At 44.2% G+C, this 16,554-nt stretch overlaps 2 protein-coding genes across 3 annotated transcripts in view; both read left to right on the forward strand.

Annotated features, from left to right (window-relative positions):
- ADCY8 (adenylate cyclase 8) overlaps positions 1 to 13,854 on the forward strand; it is a 271,601-nt gene extending 257,747 nt beyond the window's left edge. Inside the window, exons 16-18 of one of the 2 annotated variants that reach the window (XM_030938186.1) lie at positions 8,731 to 8,823; positions 10,332 to 10,446; positions 13,279 to 13,854. In XM_030938186.1, the coding sequence (XP_030794046.1) occupies positions 8,731 to 8,823; positions 10,332 to 10,446; positions 13,279 to 13,766 (696 nt within the window). In that variant the 3' untranslated portion in view covers positions 13,767 to 13,854. The remainder of the gene's footprint in view (positions 1 to 8,730; positions 8,824 to 10,331; positions 10,447 to 13,278) is intronic. The other variant, XM_030938187.1, reaches the window with a different exon arrangement.
- On the forward strand, positions 141 to 1,590 carry LOC104675680 (60S ribosomal protein L4). The gene has a single exon (XM_010380305.2). It carries the CDS (start codon positions 199 to 201, stop codon positions 1,480 to 1,482), a length of 1,284 nt encoding a protein of 427 aa, XP_010378607.2. The 5' UTR covers positions 141 to 198; the 3' UTR covers positions 1,483 to 1,590.
- Positions 13,855 to 16,554: the final 2,700 nt, after the last annotated feature.

The raw sequence follows: 16,554 nt of genomic DNA on the forward strand, positions 1-16,554 counted from the left end.
ACAAGTGTTGCCAGAAATGCAAAGCATTTTCAATACATATAATTTAATAGTTATTTACCTCTCACACAAACCCTTAGGCTAGGAATTATTAGCCTTCATTTTAAAAATAAGCAAAGCTGAGACTTAGAAACACCAAAAATGGCTTTTCCTGTGGCAGCATCCGATGTGAGAGGAGTGTGGTTGTGTCCTCTCTCCGCCATGGCATGTGCTCGCCCACTGATATCGGTGTACTCCGAAAAGGGGGAGTCATCTGGCAAAAATGTCACTTTGCCTGCTGTATTCAAGGCTCCTATTCGACCAGATATTGTGAACTTTGTTCACACCAACTTGCGCAAAAACAACAGACAACCCTACGCTGTCAGTGAATTAGCAGGTCATCAGACCAGTGCTGAGTCTTGGGGTACTGGCAGAGCTGTGGCTCGAATTCCCAGAGTTCGAGGTGGTGGGACTCACCGCTCTGGCCAGGGTGCTTTTGGAAACATGTGTCGTGGAGGCCGAATGTTTGCACCAACCAAAACCTGGCGCCGTTGGCATCGTAGAGTGAACACAACCCAAAAACGATATGCCATCTGTTCTGCCCTGGCTGCCTCAGCCCTACCAGCACTGGTCATGTCTAAAGGTCATCGTATTGAGGAAGTTCCTGAACTTCCTTTGGTAGTGGAAGATAAAGTTGAAGGCTACAAGAAGACCAAGGAAGCTGTTTTGCTCCTTAAGAAACTTAAAGCCTGGAATGATATCAAAAAGGTCTATGCCTCTCAGCGAATGAGAGCTGGCAAAGGCAAAATGAGAAACCGTCGCCGTATCCAGCGCAGGGGGCCGTGCATCATCTATAATGAGGATAATGGCATCATCAAGGCTTTCAGAAACATCCCTGGAATTACTCTGCTTAATGTAAGCAAACTGAACATTTTGAAGCTTGCTCCTGGTGGACATGTGGGACGTTTCTGCATTTGGACTGAGAGTGCTTTCCGGAAGTTAGATGAATTGTATGGCACTTGGCGTAAAGCCGCTTCCCTCAAGAGTAACTACAATCTTCCCATGCACAAGATGATTAATACAGATCTTAGCAGAATCTTGAAAAGCCCAGAGATCCAAAGAGCCCTTCGAGCACCACGCAAGAAGATTCATCGCAGAGTCCTAAAGAAGAACCCACTGAAAAACCTGAGAATCATGTTGAAGCTAAACCCATATGCAAAGACCATGCGCCGGAATACCATTCTTCGCCAGGCCAGGAATCACAAGCTCCGGGTGGATAAGGCAGCTGCTGCAGCAGCAGCACTAGAAGCCAAATCAGATGAGAAGGCGGCGGTTGCAGGCAAGAAGCCTGTGGTAGGTAAGAAAGGAAAGAAGGCTGCTATTGGTGTTAAGAAGCAGAAGAAGCCTCTGGTGGGAAAAAAGGCAGCAGCTACCAAGAAACCAGCCCCTGAAAAGAAGCCTGCAGAAAAGAAACCTACTACAGAGGAAAAGAAGCCTGCTGCATAAACTCTTAAATTTGATTATTCCATAAGGGTCACATCATTTTGGACAGCTTCTCTTGAATAAATACCTGATCTTACAGGCAGTGAGAAAAAAAAAAAAAAAAAAAAAAAAGAAACACCAAAAATGACCAGGGTCATATACCACTAAGTGGCAAAGCCAAGATTTGAATGCCAGTCTCCCATACCGCTTTGATTTATAATCATTTGTGTTGCACTGTTTCTCACTTACGTGGCATTTCATGGTAATGATTTTGAAGTCATAACCCCAAATACGGTTATCGTAGTTGCCCTGGGATGGTTGTGGGGGGTCAAGATGGATAAGACATGATCGCTTCTTGCCTCCCAAGGCTTCACCATCCAGTGGGAGGCAGGGTGAGTATGTGCTGCCCTAACACAAGAAGTCACTGGTAAGTGTACTAGTACAGAGGGCCTTGCAAGGTGAGGAGGGGAAAGCAATTTTGTGACAATAGCACCTTTACCTCCTATCCTCTATGCTAGGCCATAGGCTCACTAAGATAGAAACCATATTCTTGTATCTTGTTATGTCTCCAGGGCCCAACTCTGTGTCTAGCACATAAGAGATGAACATGGCAGATACTTGCTAAGTACTTGCTAAAGGAATTAATTCATTAATGGGAGGACAGAAACAAGCTGGCAGATAGTAAGGTGAAGATAGGTTAACGCAATTCAAAACATACTTCCAATTTTTTTAAATTACCCTATTAAAAATATCTGACTAAAGGTTAAGACGTCAGGCTTTGTTGTATTTTAAACTTTACAGCAGGGGTGTCCAGTGTTGTGGCTTCCTTGGGCCACACTGAAAGAAGAATTGTCTTGGGCTACATATAAAATACACTAACACTAAGGATAGCTGATGGGTTTTTAAAAATTTGCCACAAAAAATCTCATAATATTTTAAGACAGTTTACAGATTTGTGTTGGGCCACATTCAAAGCTGCCCTGGGCCACAGGCGGCCAGTGGGCCTCAGGTTGGACAAGCTTGCTTTATAGTAACTCATCTTTCAAAAGTGCGTCTTCTCATATTTTAAACTTGTAACGAATAAAGTACGTTTGAATTACATTTGCATCTCGGTGAACCAAATTGTAGACACTCTAGACTTGGAAAGCAGAGAAAGAGGGCAGTGCCCCTAGTGGTTGAAATTGGTGTTTGCAGAGCGAAGTTGGAGAAAAGGGGATTAGATTAGTCTAGGAGACTGGGTTCTTTAGAACATGGGCGTTCGACCAGGAGGAAAAGTATGAATAAGAGGAGGAGGAGGAGAAGTAGATGGGGAGGAAGGGAGACAGGAGAGAGAAGAGAGGCAGCGATGAAGAGAAGGATGAAAAGAGGAGGAAAGGGGAGGAGGTGGAAGAGAAAGGGTAGGGCGAGGGGAAGGTAGGGGAGAATAGGAAAAATAAAAACGCAGCCTGAATTGCCAGCCCAAACACTCTCAGCTTTGCCTGTGTGGGTGCTTGGGTCACTCAGGCAGGCCTTTTTTTTTTTTTTTTTTTTTTTTTATGTCAAGAGAGGACCTCTAGATTCTGCCTGGCTGAGTTCCAGCCAGACGCCTGCTGTTCACTTTAATACTGATGCTTCTCTTCTCGCTGATATAATTACCACAGGACTCTGAGATCATGCAAAATTCTTTCCTGGTTCAGAGAAAAGCTGAACTTTTCACAGATCACACTCTCCAAGACTGTGTTTGCAATAACCCAACTCAAGGGCTCCTCACCCCACCGCCCCTACCTCAACAAAGGTTTGAAGAGCCCTCTCACATCTAACTTCTCCATTTGCTCTAGTGAACAAATGGGCTGATCAGGGACCACGCTATGCCTGCAGACACTTTTAGCTATAGAGTAAATAAATCTGCTGCGTGGATATTAAATGAGATAATGAAGTTCCTTTCTGCCTCCAAATTATCTTCTGAGAGGGAGGCTTACCAGAGCCTGAAGCTAGCTCTTGGCCAAGTGGTTCTGAAGAGAAGGAAAAGTACCTGCTCTCCACAGGGCCATATCACATCAGTCCACTGCCGGCAGAAAGCTGGGGGAAAGTAGTTACAGGGAGGCAGAGGGAGGGAGGTGAGCAATTGAAGATGTTCCAGGATTTTAAAGCAGAAACATTAGCAGCTGAAGGGTTGCCAAAACACCAAATATGTTTGGTTAGTGTCTGAAAGCAAAGATCAGTCATGATCCAAGGCTGAAGACCTGTATACCCTGGGCACAACTGGCAGAATCTCTGTGAGAGCAGAAGAGGGTCTTCACTTTAGTTCAAGAAACAAAAATAATAAACAAAGGCTGCCCCTGCTGTAAATCAGGCTACACATAACCCCCCCCCCCGGCCCCCCCCCCAAAGCAAAGCACCTTCCTGTGTTCTCCATGTTCCCAGAAGAGTTTCTCTCAAGGAGGAATTTTCCAAGTTTCTTAGCCCCTGATTAATTTTTTTTTTTTTTTTTTTTTTTTGAGACAGAGTCTTGCTCAGTCACCCAGGCTGGAGTGCAGTGGCCAGATCTCAGCTCACTGCAAGCTCCGCCTCCCGGGTTCCCGCCATTCTCCTGCCTCAGCCTCCCAAGTAGCTGGGACTACAGGCGCCCGCCGCCACGCCAGGCTAATTTTTTGCATTTTTAGTAGAGACGGGGTTTCACCGTGTTAGCCAGGATGGTCTCGATCTCCTGACCTCGTGATCTGCCCGCCTCGGCCTCCCAAAGTGCTGGGATTACAGGCGTGAGCGCCCCTGATTAATTTTAAGAAGATGCCTGAAACAAGAGAGTCTGTAGAGAACCCATCTTCTGCTCCGTCTGCCTGTCTGTCCAGCCCAGGATGACATGAGACCCTGAGGATACTACAATCTTAAATGGAGGCAAAGGCTAGAGAATCAGAAATTGCATCTAAATGTCTTCTAAGAGTGGGAATAAGAAGACAAAGTTTAGACTTGGGAATCAGTGAGGTTTGAGTTTGATCCTAGGTCTCCCACTCAGGGCCGGCTTCGTAAGCATGCAGCCTGTGCAGTCACAAAAGGGACCCACATTTGTTTTAATGTTCTGCTGTTGCTCTCATGGACATCTCAATGTTTGGAAAAGGTGTTCCACATTTTCATTTTGCACTGAGCCCTGAAAATTACGTGTGGTCCTGTTTTCCCTCTCTCACCCTGGGACCTTGGGACACATTATTTTACCACATGGAGCCTCTGCTGATTCATCTGCAAAATGAATCTGAGAGTATTAAGCTCAAAGTGCCACTCAGAGAAACAGATGATCACTGGAGGCAGAGCCCCTAGTTCTGTGCCATAGTATATGTGGACATCCCCTCTTCCAGTCTACTTTTTAATGTCTTTAAAATGTTTAATTTATGCTTTGAATATTTTTTAAAATATGAGCTACTGTGGAGTTTTTATTTTTAGTAGAGATGGGGGTTTCACCACATAGGCCAGGTTGGTCTCGAACTCCTGACCTCAGGTGATCTGCCTGCCTCAGCCTCCCAAAGTGCTGTGATTCCAGGTGTGAGCTACCATCCCTAGCCTGGAATTTTTAATCTAATGGTTACCTGCAAGGGCTTTAAATGTATGTAATTTAGCCGTTTTCTCACTCTGTGTCCTTAAACAAGTTATTTAATCCCTCTATGCACCTCAGTTTTCCCATCTACAAAATGAGATACAGTAGGGTCATTGTAAGTTAAATGCAAAGACTAAAAAGCACTTACGACTGTATTTGGTGCGATGGACTGAATAGCATCTCCTCCCCAAAATTCATGTGCTGTGAGAAATGAGTTTCTGTTGTTTAAGTTGTTTTGATTATGGCTGCTTGAGCAGACTAATACACTTGGCACATAATTATGATCATTAAATGTTCATTTTATTATTATGTGTACTTGTTCTAGTGTGGCTGTAACAAAGGATCACACATTTGGTGTCTTAAAACAACAGAGGCCGGCTGCTGTGGCTCACACCTGTAATCCCAGCACTTTGGGAGGCTGAGGCGGGCAGATCACGAGGTCAGGAGTTCGAGACCAGCCCAGTCAACATAGTGAAACCCGATCTCTACTAAAAATACAAAAAATGAGCCAGGTGTGGTGGTGGGCACCTGTGATCCCAGCTACTCAGGAGGCTGAGGCAGGAGAACCACTTGAACCCAGAAAGTGGAGGTTGCAGTGAGCCAAGATCGCATCACTGTACTCCAGTGCTGCTGGTAGCCCAAAAGAAGTGAGGCTGAGGACAGCAAGCAGCATGGGACATGGAGGGCCTCCGGGACCTGGACAAGAGCAGTTTCAATGGCATGGCAGGACTGGGCTTAGGAAAAAATGAGGAGGAGGAAATTGGAAGCAATCAGTCTAGACAACTCTTTTCAGAAGTTGTACAGGAGACAAATAGAAAGGAAAGTGATGTCAAGAAAGGCTTCTGTAGGATAAGAAATTTCATAGCAGGCTGTATGCCGATGGGAAAGATCTAGCAGAGAGGGTGAGATGGATGGAGTCAGGGACAAAGGAGAATGCTGGAGCCACATGCCTACAAGGGATGGAGCCTGTGAATACCTGTGGGGCTCGGCCCTCAGCAGGAGCACTGAGAGTTTCTCCCCACACCTGGAGAGAGGCACATGTGTGCACACAGGTGCAGGTAAGTGGAGTGAGCTGTAGAAGTGCCTGGAGAAGCAGGTGTGCACTATAATCTCCTGCCAAAGGCTCACTCCAGACGTGAGGTTAAAACTGCCCTGTGCAGCCTTGGAGGTGAGCCAGCTCCATCACCAAGTCTCAGGTACTGTCTCCTTGAAACAGAGAAATACCTATGCCATAGCCCCTGGGCAGACAACATGTAAGAGGAAGGCTAGAGCTAGTTCCTGCCTTTAAATCAGTATGTCAAAAGCAATCTCTTAAACCAGAGGTCAGCACACTTTTCCTGTCTTCTCCAGGCACTTCTCCAGCCCGCTCCTCTTACCTGCACCTGCCCCTGTGTGCACACATGTGCCTTCTCTCCAGGAATGGGGAGGAACTGTCAGGGCTCCTGGCGAGGGCCGAGCCCCACAGGCATGCATAGGTCCCATCTCTTGTCACCTAGGCATTCTCCCTTTGTCCCTGACTCCATCCATCACCTTCTCTGCTAGGTGAAGGCATACAGCCTGCTATAAAATTTATTTTTGATTGTTCTTCACCCACAATAGAGTATAAGCTTCATGAGAACAACATTTATTCCTGTTTAGTTTTGACTTTGAAGCCAAAACCTATGTAGTGTAAAAGCAGAGGAGTCCCAACCCAGCTGTGCTGAACCACACAGAACCGTGTTCTAGTCATTGGCCCATGCCGTTCCCAAGAATTTGGGAAAGGGCGTGACCGTGTAAACTGAGTACTATAGATCTGGAAACTACATCATCAAGAGATTACTTTGGGGAAATTCAAAGGAATTTCCTTTCCTTCAACTTAAAGCCTGGCTTACCACACCATGGCCAAACTGGCCTCTTCTTTACTCTTTGGACCTCCTGTGCATTCTTCCCAACCTCCAGACCTCATCTATGCTGACCCCTGTTTCTGGATGTTCCCCTTCCCATGACCCCAGCTTCCCCAACACACACAAATTCATTCACTCACTGCTAGAAAAACCCCTCCTCACCCTTTAGAACTGAAGCTGGAAATCACTTGCTGAGGGATCCCTTCCAAGATCCTCCAGATTAGATCAAAATGGCCTGATCTCCTCATCCGTCTACCCTGTATGTTTCCAACATAAACTCTATTAAAATTGAACTAGGGCATGTTTTGTGTATTTATTTTTAACATCTGACCTCCCTACTTGGGTTGGTAGAGCTCATGTATCTTGTTTATCCAACATATAAGAACTCAATGAATAGTTACTGTATTAGTTTCCTACTGCTGCTATAACAAATGACTACAAATTTAGTGGCTTGAAACAACAGAAATCTATAATCTTACTGTTTGGAGGTCAGAAATCCAAAATGAATCTTACAGGGCTGTGCTCCTTCCAGAAGCTCTAGGGGAGAATCTGTTTCTTTGCCTTTTCTTGCTTCTAGAGACTACCTGCATTCGTTGATTCATTGCCTTCTCCCTCCATCTGCAAAGCAAGCAATCAGGTCACTCAGACTTCTTCTTCCACCATAACAACTCCTTCTCTGATTGTCCTGCCTCCCTCTTCCACTTATAATGACCTTGTGATTAGATCGAGCCCATCCAGATAATCCAGGAAACCTCCCCACCTCAAGATCCTTTGCCTTATCACACCTGCAAAGTCCCTTTTGCCATGTAAAGTGACATATGCACAGGTTCCAGGAATTAAGACATGGGCATCTTTGGGGTCTAGGTTCAGGAAGCATTATTCTGCCTACCACCATTGCTAATAAGACACCAAGGTTTCCCTCTCTTAGCATTAAAACCCAAACTGCGGGTAAAGGTAGAGGAAATGTCCCAGGATTGTACCCATTCTTTCATTTAATCATTCACTCATTCATTCATCTCTACACTCTGACCAGGTGCTGAGTAGTAAACACAACAGGGGAAAATATGTGCTCCAGGAATATTACATTCCTGTGAGGAAGAGGACAATAAATAATCAATATCAGGGATAAGTGCTAAGGAGAGAAGGTAAAACAGGGAAGGAAGATAAGAATATGTCTGTGGGGAAGGAAGAAAAAAATATGCATGTGGGGATGGGATGCTGTGTTCAATTTTAAATATGGTGGTCAAGAAGACTGCACTGCAAAGATGGGATTTGAAGAAAGACCTGTAGGAGGTGAGGGAGTAAGCCATGCAGTTGTCAGAGGGAAGAGTAGCCCAGCAAGGGAACAACAGGTGCAGAAGTCCTGAGGCTGAAGCAGGCTTGGCTTCTTCTCAGGTCAGTGTGGCAAGGGGCAAAGGAGGTCAGTGCAGCTGGAGCAGAGTGAGAGAGGGAGACAAAAAGAGAGGGGACAGGTCTTGGCAAGTCTTGCAAGTCACAGTGAAGACTGGCTTTGACCTTGAGTAAAACGGGAAGCCATAGCAGGGTTTTGAGGAGCAGAGACAGGATCTGACTTACATGTGAAGGGGCAGACCTGCCTCTTAAAGAGTATCAGGCTACACCCATCTCCACTCCTGACCCTTAGCAAGTGCTCATCAAATATATGTGACTGGCTGAAAGCATGATTCTCAGAGAGAAAAGCAGATAACTTGAGGATGCTGAACCATCAGAGGTAGCTCATTGTGAGCCAGGGGTCTGTTTTCAGGAGGCCCAGGCTGCTGGAAGAATAAAAACCAGGGCTAACACCATTGCCTGGCTCTCTTTCAGTTGCTTGGTGAAGACCGATTTCAAGACATTGAAAAGATTAAGACCATTGGCAGCACCTACATGGCCGTGTCAGGCCTGTCACCTGAAAAACAGGTAAAAGACTCTTTGGACTCAGCCACAACGCAATGCAGGCATCTTGCTGTTGTCATGTCACTGATGGTGGTGAAGCCTCTGTCACCAAGATCCTTGGGGAAAGATAGGGAGAAAATCTAATGGACTGGATTGTAATAGTTATGTGATGTGGATTTGCCCCCAAGGTAAGTAGAGTCTACCAGATGAAGCCATGCTGCTTTTTTGAGAAACTTCTAGGCTTTGTTCTGAACCTCATTGTTCCCTTGAACAAAATCAAGAGCCAAGAAATACCCTATTGTGATTTCATTGTGGATCTTACTAAACCCCTAATACTTGCCTCTTTTTTCTTATTTTTATTTTGTCTTTCAAAACTCTTACATAAGAATAATAATACCTGCTGCTTTTTGGAGTGTTGACTGTGTTCCAGGCACTGGTGTTAAATAGCAACACTGTCTACCTTCCAGGGTTAATGAATGAATTATCTCAGATAATGTCATGCTCCCCAAGCAAAGCCTTGCATCTAGTAAAGTCCTCAGTTAGTGTTAAATGAATATGAGTCCAGATACTTGGGGAAATGGAATTCTCATCAATTTCTTCCAATCCTTCCTATACTTTTTCCAACTAAAAACAATAAAATACTTCAAGAGTGACTATCTGGGATGAAACTCAGGCTGGTTATTATTTGGTATGTGTGCAGCACGGATCAGAAAACTACAGCCCACAGGTCAAATCTGGCCCACCCTCTGTTTTTATAAATAAAACTTCATTGGAACACAGTCATGCCCATTCATTTATATTTTGCCTATTGCTCCTTTCAAGCTAAAATGGCAATGTTGAGGGTCACAACAAAGACCATATGGTTCACAAAGCTTAAAATAATGGCTATCTGGCCTTTATTGAAACTATTTGCTAACCTCTGTTCTACAGGGGCACAAAGTTCTCTCATATAAAAAATGTCATTCAATACCTACGAAGTAGGAAGGGCAAGTATGCTTATCCCCATTTTATAGATTTGGAAACTGAGGTTCAGAGAGGCCCAGAGCCTTATGCAGCACTTCCCTTAGGAGTTTTGTAAGCAAATGTATCCCTTAAACACACACTGTGAGCAATTCAAAGGAAATAGTTCTTAGATTGGAAAAGCTACACATACATAGGAGCATATACACACACACACACACATACACACCCCCAACACACACGCACATACACACATACACTCACACCCATTCACACACACGCCAGTGAGCATACACTCAGGAATTGATGCTACATCAACCTGAACAGACAGGTGTAGATGTGGACAAAGGAACACAACGACCCACGTATACTACACTCTTGCAAGCAAATATCATGTCTTCCCATGTTCTGAGATACCAGTGACTTGAGGGTAGAGGGGCTCACCCACATGATTATTTCCTTTAAGGGATGTGCAGGTAGGGTTAGATTGGTATGTAAAGCCCCTGCTGCAGAAATGTTAATGTTCCCCACATTCCACATTAAATGAATTCTTCTCCTCGTGTTTGCTTCAGCAATGTGAAGACAAGTGGGAACATTTGTGTGCTCTGGCTGACTTCTCACTCGCCCTGACAGAAAGCATACAGGAGATCAACAAGCATTCATTCAACAATTTTGAACTCCGGATTGGTGAGTAGCAGCTGCAGGTGGGGCCTGATACAGCCAGCTGACCTTGCTCAGACAGACCCTCCCCTGCCTTGGGCACCAATCCAGGGAAGCTTTTTCCTGCAGAATGCAATAGACCTAGCATGACCCTGCCAAGGATAGAGACAGGGTCAGCTCAGGTCTTTTCTTAGTTTCCTCTCAGTCGAGATGCTGGAAACAAGAGCAGGATACTGGCTTGTGTGCAGAAATACAAAGCAACCAGTCTTTGGCAAATGCTAGACTATTGTGAAACTCTCTTCCAACTTGCCCGCCCATGCAAGGTCGTGCATAGAGATGTAGCTGACTAATCAGTCATTTAATTCTGACTCCCGGGTAGCTCAATGCTTGTGGTCATTGTATTGCTCTCAGGGTCTTCAGGATAATTCCTTCAGACAACAGCACAATTCTACTCCTGGGGATGGCAGATAATATATTTCCAGGGACAGGCTTTACTCAGCTACAAAGCTCGCCCTTTCTTTGGGCTTAAAGACACCATTGTGCAAAGCAACAACATAACAATAATCACTGCAATCAATAATAATCCTTTATAATTTGCCATTCCTTCCACATCTCTATTGAGCCTCAATGATCTCCTAAAATGCAGTCTGAAAACCCCTGTCTAGTCCACATTCTCATTTTGTAGATGAGTAAACATGGGCGTAGAAAAAGGGAGTAACTAGCCTAAGATCACACAGCCAAACAGTCACACCAGCAGCAGCTTCAGCATTTCCTAACTCTGAGACAATGACATTTTGGCTGCCAGAGTGCAGTTTAAAATAACTTTTGCTACAGTCCTCACATTGTAGACATCTTCTGGCTGATATGCCATTTTACTTTATCTGCTTCTACCTTAGCAGCTTTCAAGAAAAAGAGGTCAAGAAATACCAATACCTGACTTGTCAGATCTAAGGAATGCCATATGTCTTTGTTCTTTGCATTTAAGGGCTTATATTTTATGTTTTTGATCTATGGATGGGATGTTCAAGGCTTGTTCCCACAGCTTCCATCAATCTTATCAATGTCATTTCTGAAATTGTTGACTACACAATTAAACCAGGAATAAAAAGGGAACCATAATGATGAGCAGAGATATTCTAAGTAAATTCTGAAGATGTTGCCAAATCAGGGTCAACCCTTGTCATGACATATTATACTCCTAGTATAGTTTCACTGATCTCAGATGTTGGAAAATTAACTTCCCAACTGAATTTGCATCTCAATTTGTGTTTTGGGTCTGCTGTAACCAGCTGTATGACTTTGGGTGAATCATTTAAATCTTCTGTGTCTCTGTTTCCTCCTATGTAAGCTGGGTGTTAAATTATTACCTCCTCTGCCTCCCTACCTCACAATGATAATACGAGAATCAAATGGGATATTGCCTGTCAAAGTTCTCTGCAAATTTTAAAGAGCTAACTATCATTGTGATTCCCATGTACTCTATAGAGTGAGATTTTCAAATTTCCAGTCAATTATATCAGTGTGTATGTGTGTCTTGCTTTTGCCTTGGCTTGGAATAATCTTACCCAGATACCTGCATGGCTATTCCCACCACTTTCTTCAAATCTCTGCTCAACAAGGTCTTTGCTAACCCCCTTACTCCAAAATATACTCTCTTCCATCTTTCTCCATTCTTTTACCCTCATTGATTTTTCTTTGTAGTCCTAATCACTCATTAATATTATATTACATTTGTAAAATTATTTTCTATCTCTCCCCAGTAGAAGGTAAATTCCATGGGGACCAGGGCTGTATTTCTTTCTTTTCCCACCAATATCCCCAATGCCTAGAACTGTACCTGGCTCATAGCAAGTGCCTAGTCAATGTTTGTAGAATGAAATAATTGTGTCTATTAGAGACACACATGCCCACTAACATGTTTGGTGAAATGCTACCATTTCTAGAATTCTGTGTTTCCTAGCAAAGGAGGCACTGAAACTGTCTTTAAAAGTATTTACCAGATAAACTGTGGAAGTGTGGAGAATTAATAGCCCAAGCAGGGAGAAAGTCAGGACAAAGGCACAAAGGTGAGTAACTGGCTGGAAGGTTAGGAAAACTCCAGCAGTTCAGTGTGGCTATAATGCAGCAGCAAGGAAGAGAGTGGGACAAATGAGGCTGGAAAATCAGGCAAAAGCCATGTGAGAGTGGTTCTTGATTGTGATTCTAAGGATCATTGGCTTTATCCTGTAAGTGAAAGGAGCCCTGGAAGATATTTAAGTGGGTCATAACTTGATCAGATGTGCAACTTGATCAGAAAGAGCCCTCTCGCTCCTGCAGCAGTATGGAGGATGAGCTCAAGGGGACAAGGGAGGAGACAGGGAGGGCAGTTAGAAAGCCATCGCCATGGACCAGGGGAATGATACTGAGGACCTAAGCTAAAACAGAGAGGAAAAAGGTCTGTCCAGGCTCTCAGAGCACTGTGTCAGTAGAAGCAGGAGATTCCAGGGTCCTGACTTCTGGTCCATGCTCTGATCATCCCATGGACTAAGACAAGTCAGTGTTCATATGAAAATAATAATTATATTCAATTGAACACTCACTGGTTGCCAGGCACTATGCCACAGTGGTTTTATTTATATGATCTCACTAAATCTTCCTTTAATTATTTCCAGTCTATTGATGAGAAAAGTGAGGTCCAAATAGGTAATCTAATAAGTGACTGGGGGCAGGATCTGGACCCTCCCATTCATCCACAGAGACCACATAGTGATCACTATCCCAGGGAGGGGTCCAGACACCCCAATGTCCCTCTTCTCCCTCTGACACCCCCAGTGTACCTCTTCTGCCTCTGACTTCTTGCTCCTTTGGTTCACCCCCTAGGCATCAGCCATGGCTCAGTGGTAGCTGGCGTTATTGGCGCTAAGAAACCACAGTATGACATTTGGGGCAAAACTGTGAACCTGGCAAGCCGAATGGACAGCACAGGGGTTAGTGGCCGGATCCAAGTCCCAGAGGAGACCTATCTCATCCTGAAGGACCAGGGCTTTGCCTTTGATTACCGAGGGGAGATCTATGTGAAGGGCATCAGTGAACAGGAAGGAAAAATCAAAACGTACTTTCTCCTGGGAAGAGTCCAACCCAACCCATTCATCTTGCCCCCAAGAAGACTGCCTGGGCAGTACTCCCTGGCTGCGGTTGTCCTGGGACTTGTCCAGTCCCTCAATAGGCAAAGGCAGAAGCAGCTACTCAATGAGAACAACAACACGGGAATCATCAAGGGTCATTATAACCGGCGGACTTTGTTGTCACCCAGCGGGACGGAGCCTGGAGCCCAAGCTGAAGGCACTGACAAATCTGATTTGCCATAAAAGCATTTTCTTTGTGTTTCTTTTTTTGTATTTCTTTTATATATAAAATAAATATACTAATAAAAAGGTTTACTTTTTTTTAGAACAAGGATGGTTTCGTTGGTCTTTGAATGTACCAGATCAAGGACACAACTTGAGGTTCTCTTCAAATGTTCCCTTCACAAATATTTATTGGTCACCTCTTGTATACAAGGTTCATTTGGAAGCAGAGATAAATGAGATCTAGTTTCTGACTTTGAGAGTTTGAGAGACTTACAACTAGGTGGAAAATAGGGACATGTGAAGTGAACAGAAATTCCATACAATCAGATACTCACCACCATCTGCTATTTTTGAGCACTTGCCATGTACCAGGTCATGCTAAATTTTTTACATAATGACCTCCTGTAATCCTAACAGCATTTGACCTGTACATTCATCAGTATTTGCTGAGCACCTACAATGTTCCTATGACTGTCCTATGCTCCAGGGAAATCCTAGCAAAAGTGTTTCCCTGATAGAGCTAACATTCTGGTTGGGGAATAATATATAATATTCTTATTAACCAATACATAAATAATCTGCTTTCAGATAGAAGTAGAGACAACAAAGAAAATTAAGTTGGCCACTTGGGATAAAGAATGGGAGGACAGGGATGCTGATTTAACTGAGTCACCAGGGAAGGCTTTTTTGAAGATGTGATGTCAAAGATTGGCCCTAAATAATGAGAAAGAAGTGATCCATAAGACCTGAGAGAAAAGTTTCATAAGAAAAAGTAACAGCAAGTACAAAAGCCCAGATCAAGTCCAGTACATTGGAGGAACAATGAGAAAGGCAATGGGTAAGTGAGTTACTGTGGGCAAGCACACTGTTTCCTGGAAGACACCTACGTGCTTATGACCACAAGACTGCCAGGAAAATTTCATACAGATGAGAAGGCCCAGAAAAATTCAAGGATTTGGCCAAGGTCATGTAGTTAGTTGTAGAACTAGCCTCATAACTGTATTATTCAATAAAGGCCAACTGCCATAAAAAATAACTCCCAATCTTAGTGGCTAAAACACAATAAAAGATGTATTTCTTGCTCATGTTCTATTGGATATGTGTCAAGGGGTCTCCCATTGACCCTTTTTTGGGGGGCCTAACCTCCTTCTGCATTGGAGTTCTCTTCTTGGTCCTCTCTATCCAGCCAACCGAGGAGAAAAAAGGGAAAGAAACAAGAATTACTTAAAAGGTCTTAGCTACCACGCATATATCATCTTTCTGTCCCACTTCACTGCAGGGGAAGTTAGGGAATGGATTATTCCTGTGTTCCATTACCGAAAGGAGAAGTGAAATGGAATTGCCTATGCCACAGGTACCTGAGTCTTTCTGAGCCCAGAGTCCATGTTTATAAGCACTAAGCTATTCTGGTAAGCACTATGTTGGAGGTACAAGGTTTAAGTAATTGAATGAAAATTACAAAATCCCAGTCATTCTCTAAACACTTGACTCTGAACACCATCCCATTTAAGAGAAACTTAGCCCCAGGTAACAAATCCACAGGAGATATACCCTCAACAAAACACCTACCTGAGGTATCTCAAGTGGGACCCTAATGTTAGAAGTAAAGCTGTCTTCTCTTGAGGCACAAAGCAGAGAGGGAATTGAGGTTCAGCTAAACCTTGAACTTTGAACCACATTTGGGATGCTGTTTGGTCTAGGAAACTATATACACATCAAAGAAGTATCCCACCTCCAAATTCGTGCAAGGCCCCAATGGAATGTGAAGATGACCTGCAAAAAGCCTCAGCGTACTGTAAAGCCCTCTACCAATGCGAGAGGCTGTTACAACCTTCATAGACTCAGAGGATCCCAGGTCAGGAAAGCCTCATGGGTTGTTCATTCCAACAGACTGAGTACATTTAAACAAAGTAAAGCTTTATGCCTGCTGAGACTTGGAACCACAAGATGCAGGTGGGGAGCTGAGTTCAGGTAGGTTGAGGCTTGGCAAACAAAGCTAGCAAAAAGGCTGTTCTCCAAAAGGTAGTTAGGCTGTGAAGGCACAGTATCTAAAAAACAGAAAACTTGATGTGGATCATCAAGCTTTGGTCTATCCTAGAGCATAAGGCCCATCTCAAAGCCACAGCCAGTATCAGCAGAGACTCCAGTAAGCAGACAAGCCATGGTGAGCTGGATCCACCCCCAAGAAGAGAGGCTAGTAGGGAAAGGCTTCGTTTCTAAACCCTGAGCTAGGACTCAGGACAAAGTCCCTGGACTAGAAGAATTTGGCCCTCGGCAAGATAACTAGGCAGAAACTAAGGTAAGAACCATCAGGCATGTGGATGCCACCAATTTGGGGGTGACAGTGGGGTTACCACTGTAAGGCTTCACCCAGAACCTGTTCCTGACTCAATGATGTCAAACCTCAAGATACAACATAGGGAGGAGGTGGACACTCCATCCTGGGTCTGGGAGGTGTGACCTCATTCAGGACTCCAGGAAAGAGAGGAGCAAGGGGACATGATGATGCTGAGAATTCCCATCAGATTGCCAAGGAGCCCATCAAGTGGGCATCTGGCCTCTACTCCAATTCATCCAGCACTAAAACATTGAGTCCCTTCCCTCTAGATCACCACATTCATTGGCACCAGCAGATGTAGTCTTTCCATACTAAGGTAAAAGGACAAGAGACAGAACCATAAACTGACTTGTGGTTGAATAGCTAAGAAAACAAGCCTCTTCTTGGGCCTTGCATGAGTCTAGAGGGGGCCATGAAGACACACGGTCTTCCTGAATTAGAGGTATGTTTCTGTTTACCTACTTTTTT

The sequence above is a fragment of the Rhinopithecus roxellana genome, chromosome 9 (genome assembly GCF_007565055.1).
Source record: "Rhinopithecus roxellana isolate Shanxi Qingling chromosome 9, ASM756505v1, whole genome shotgun sequence".
Lineage (NCBI taxonomy): Eukaryota > Metazoa > Chordata > Mammalia > Primates > Cercopithecidae > Rhinopithecus > Rhinopithecus roxellana.

Coding starts and splice junctions, on each gene's coding strand:
- LOC104675680 (XM_010380305.2), top strand. CDS start 199: ATGGCATGTGCTCGCCCACTGATATCGGTGTACTCCGAAAAGGGGGAG.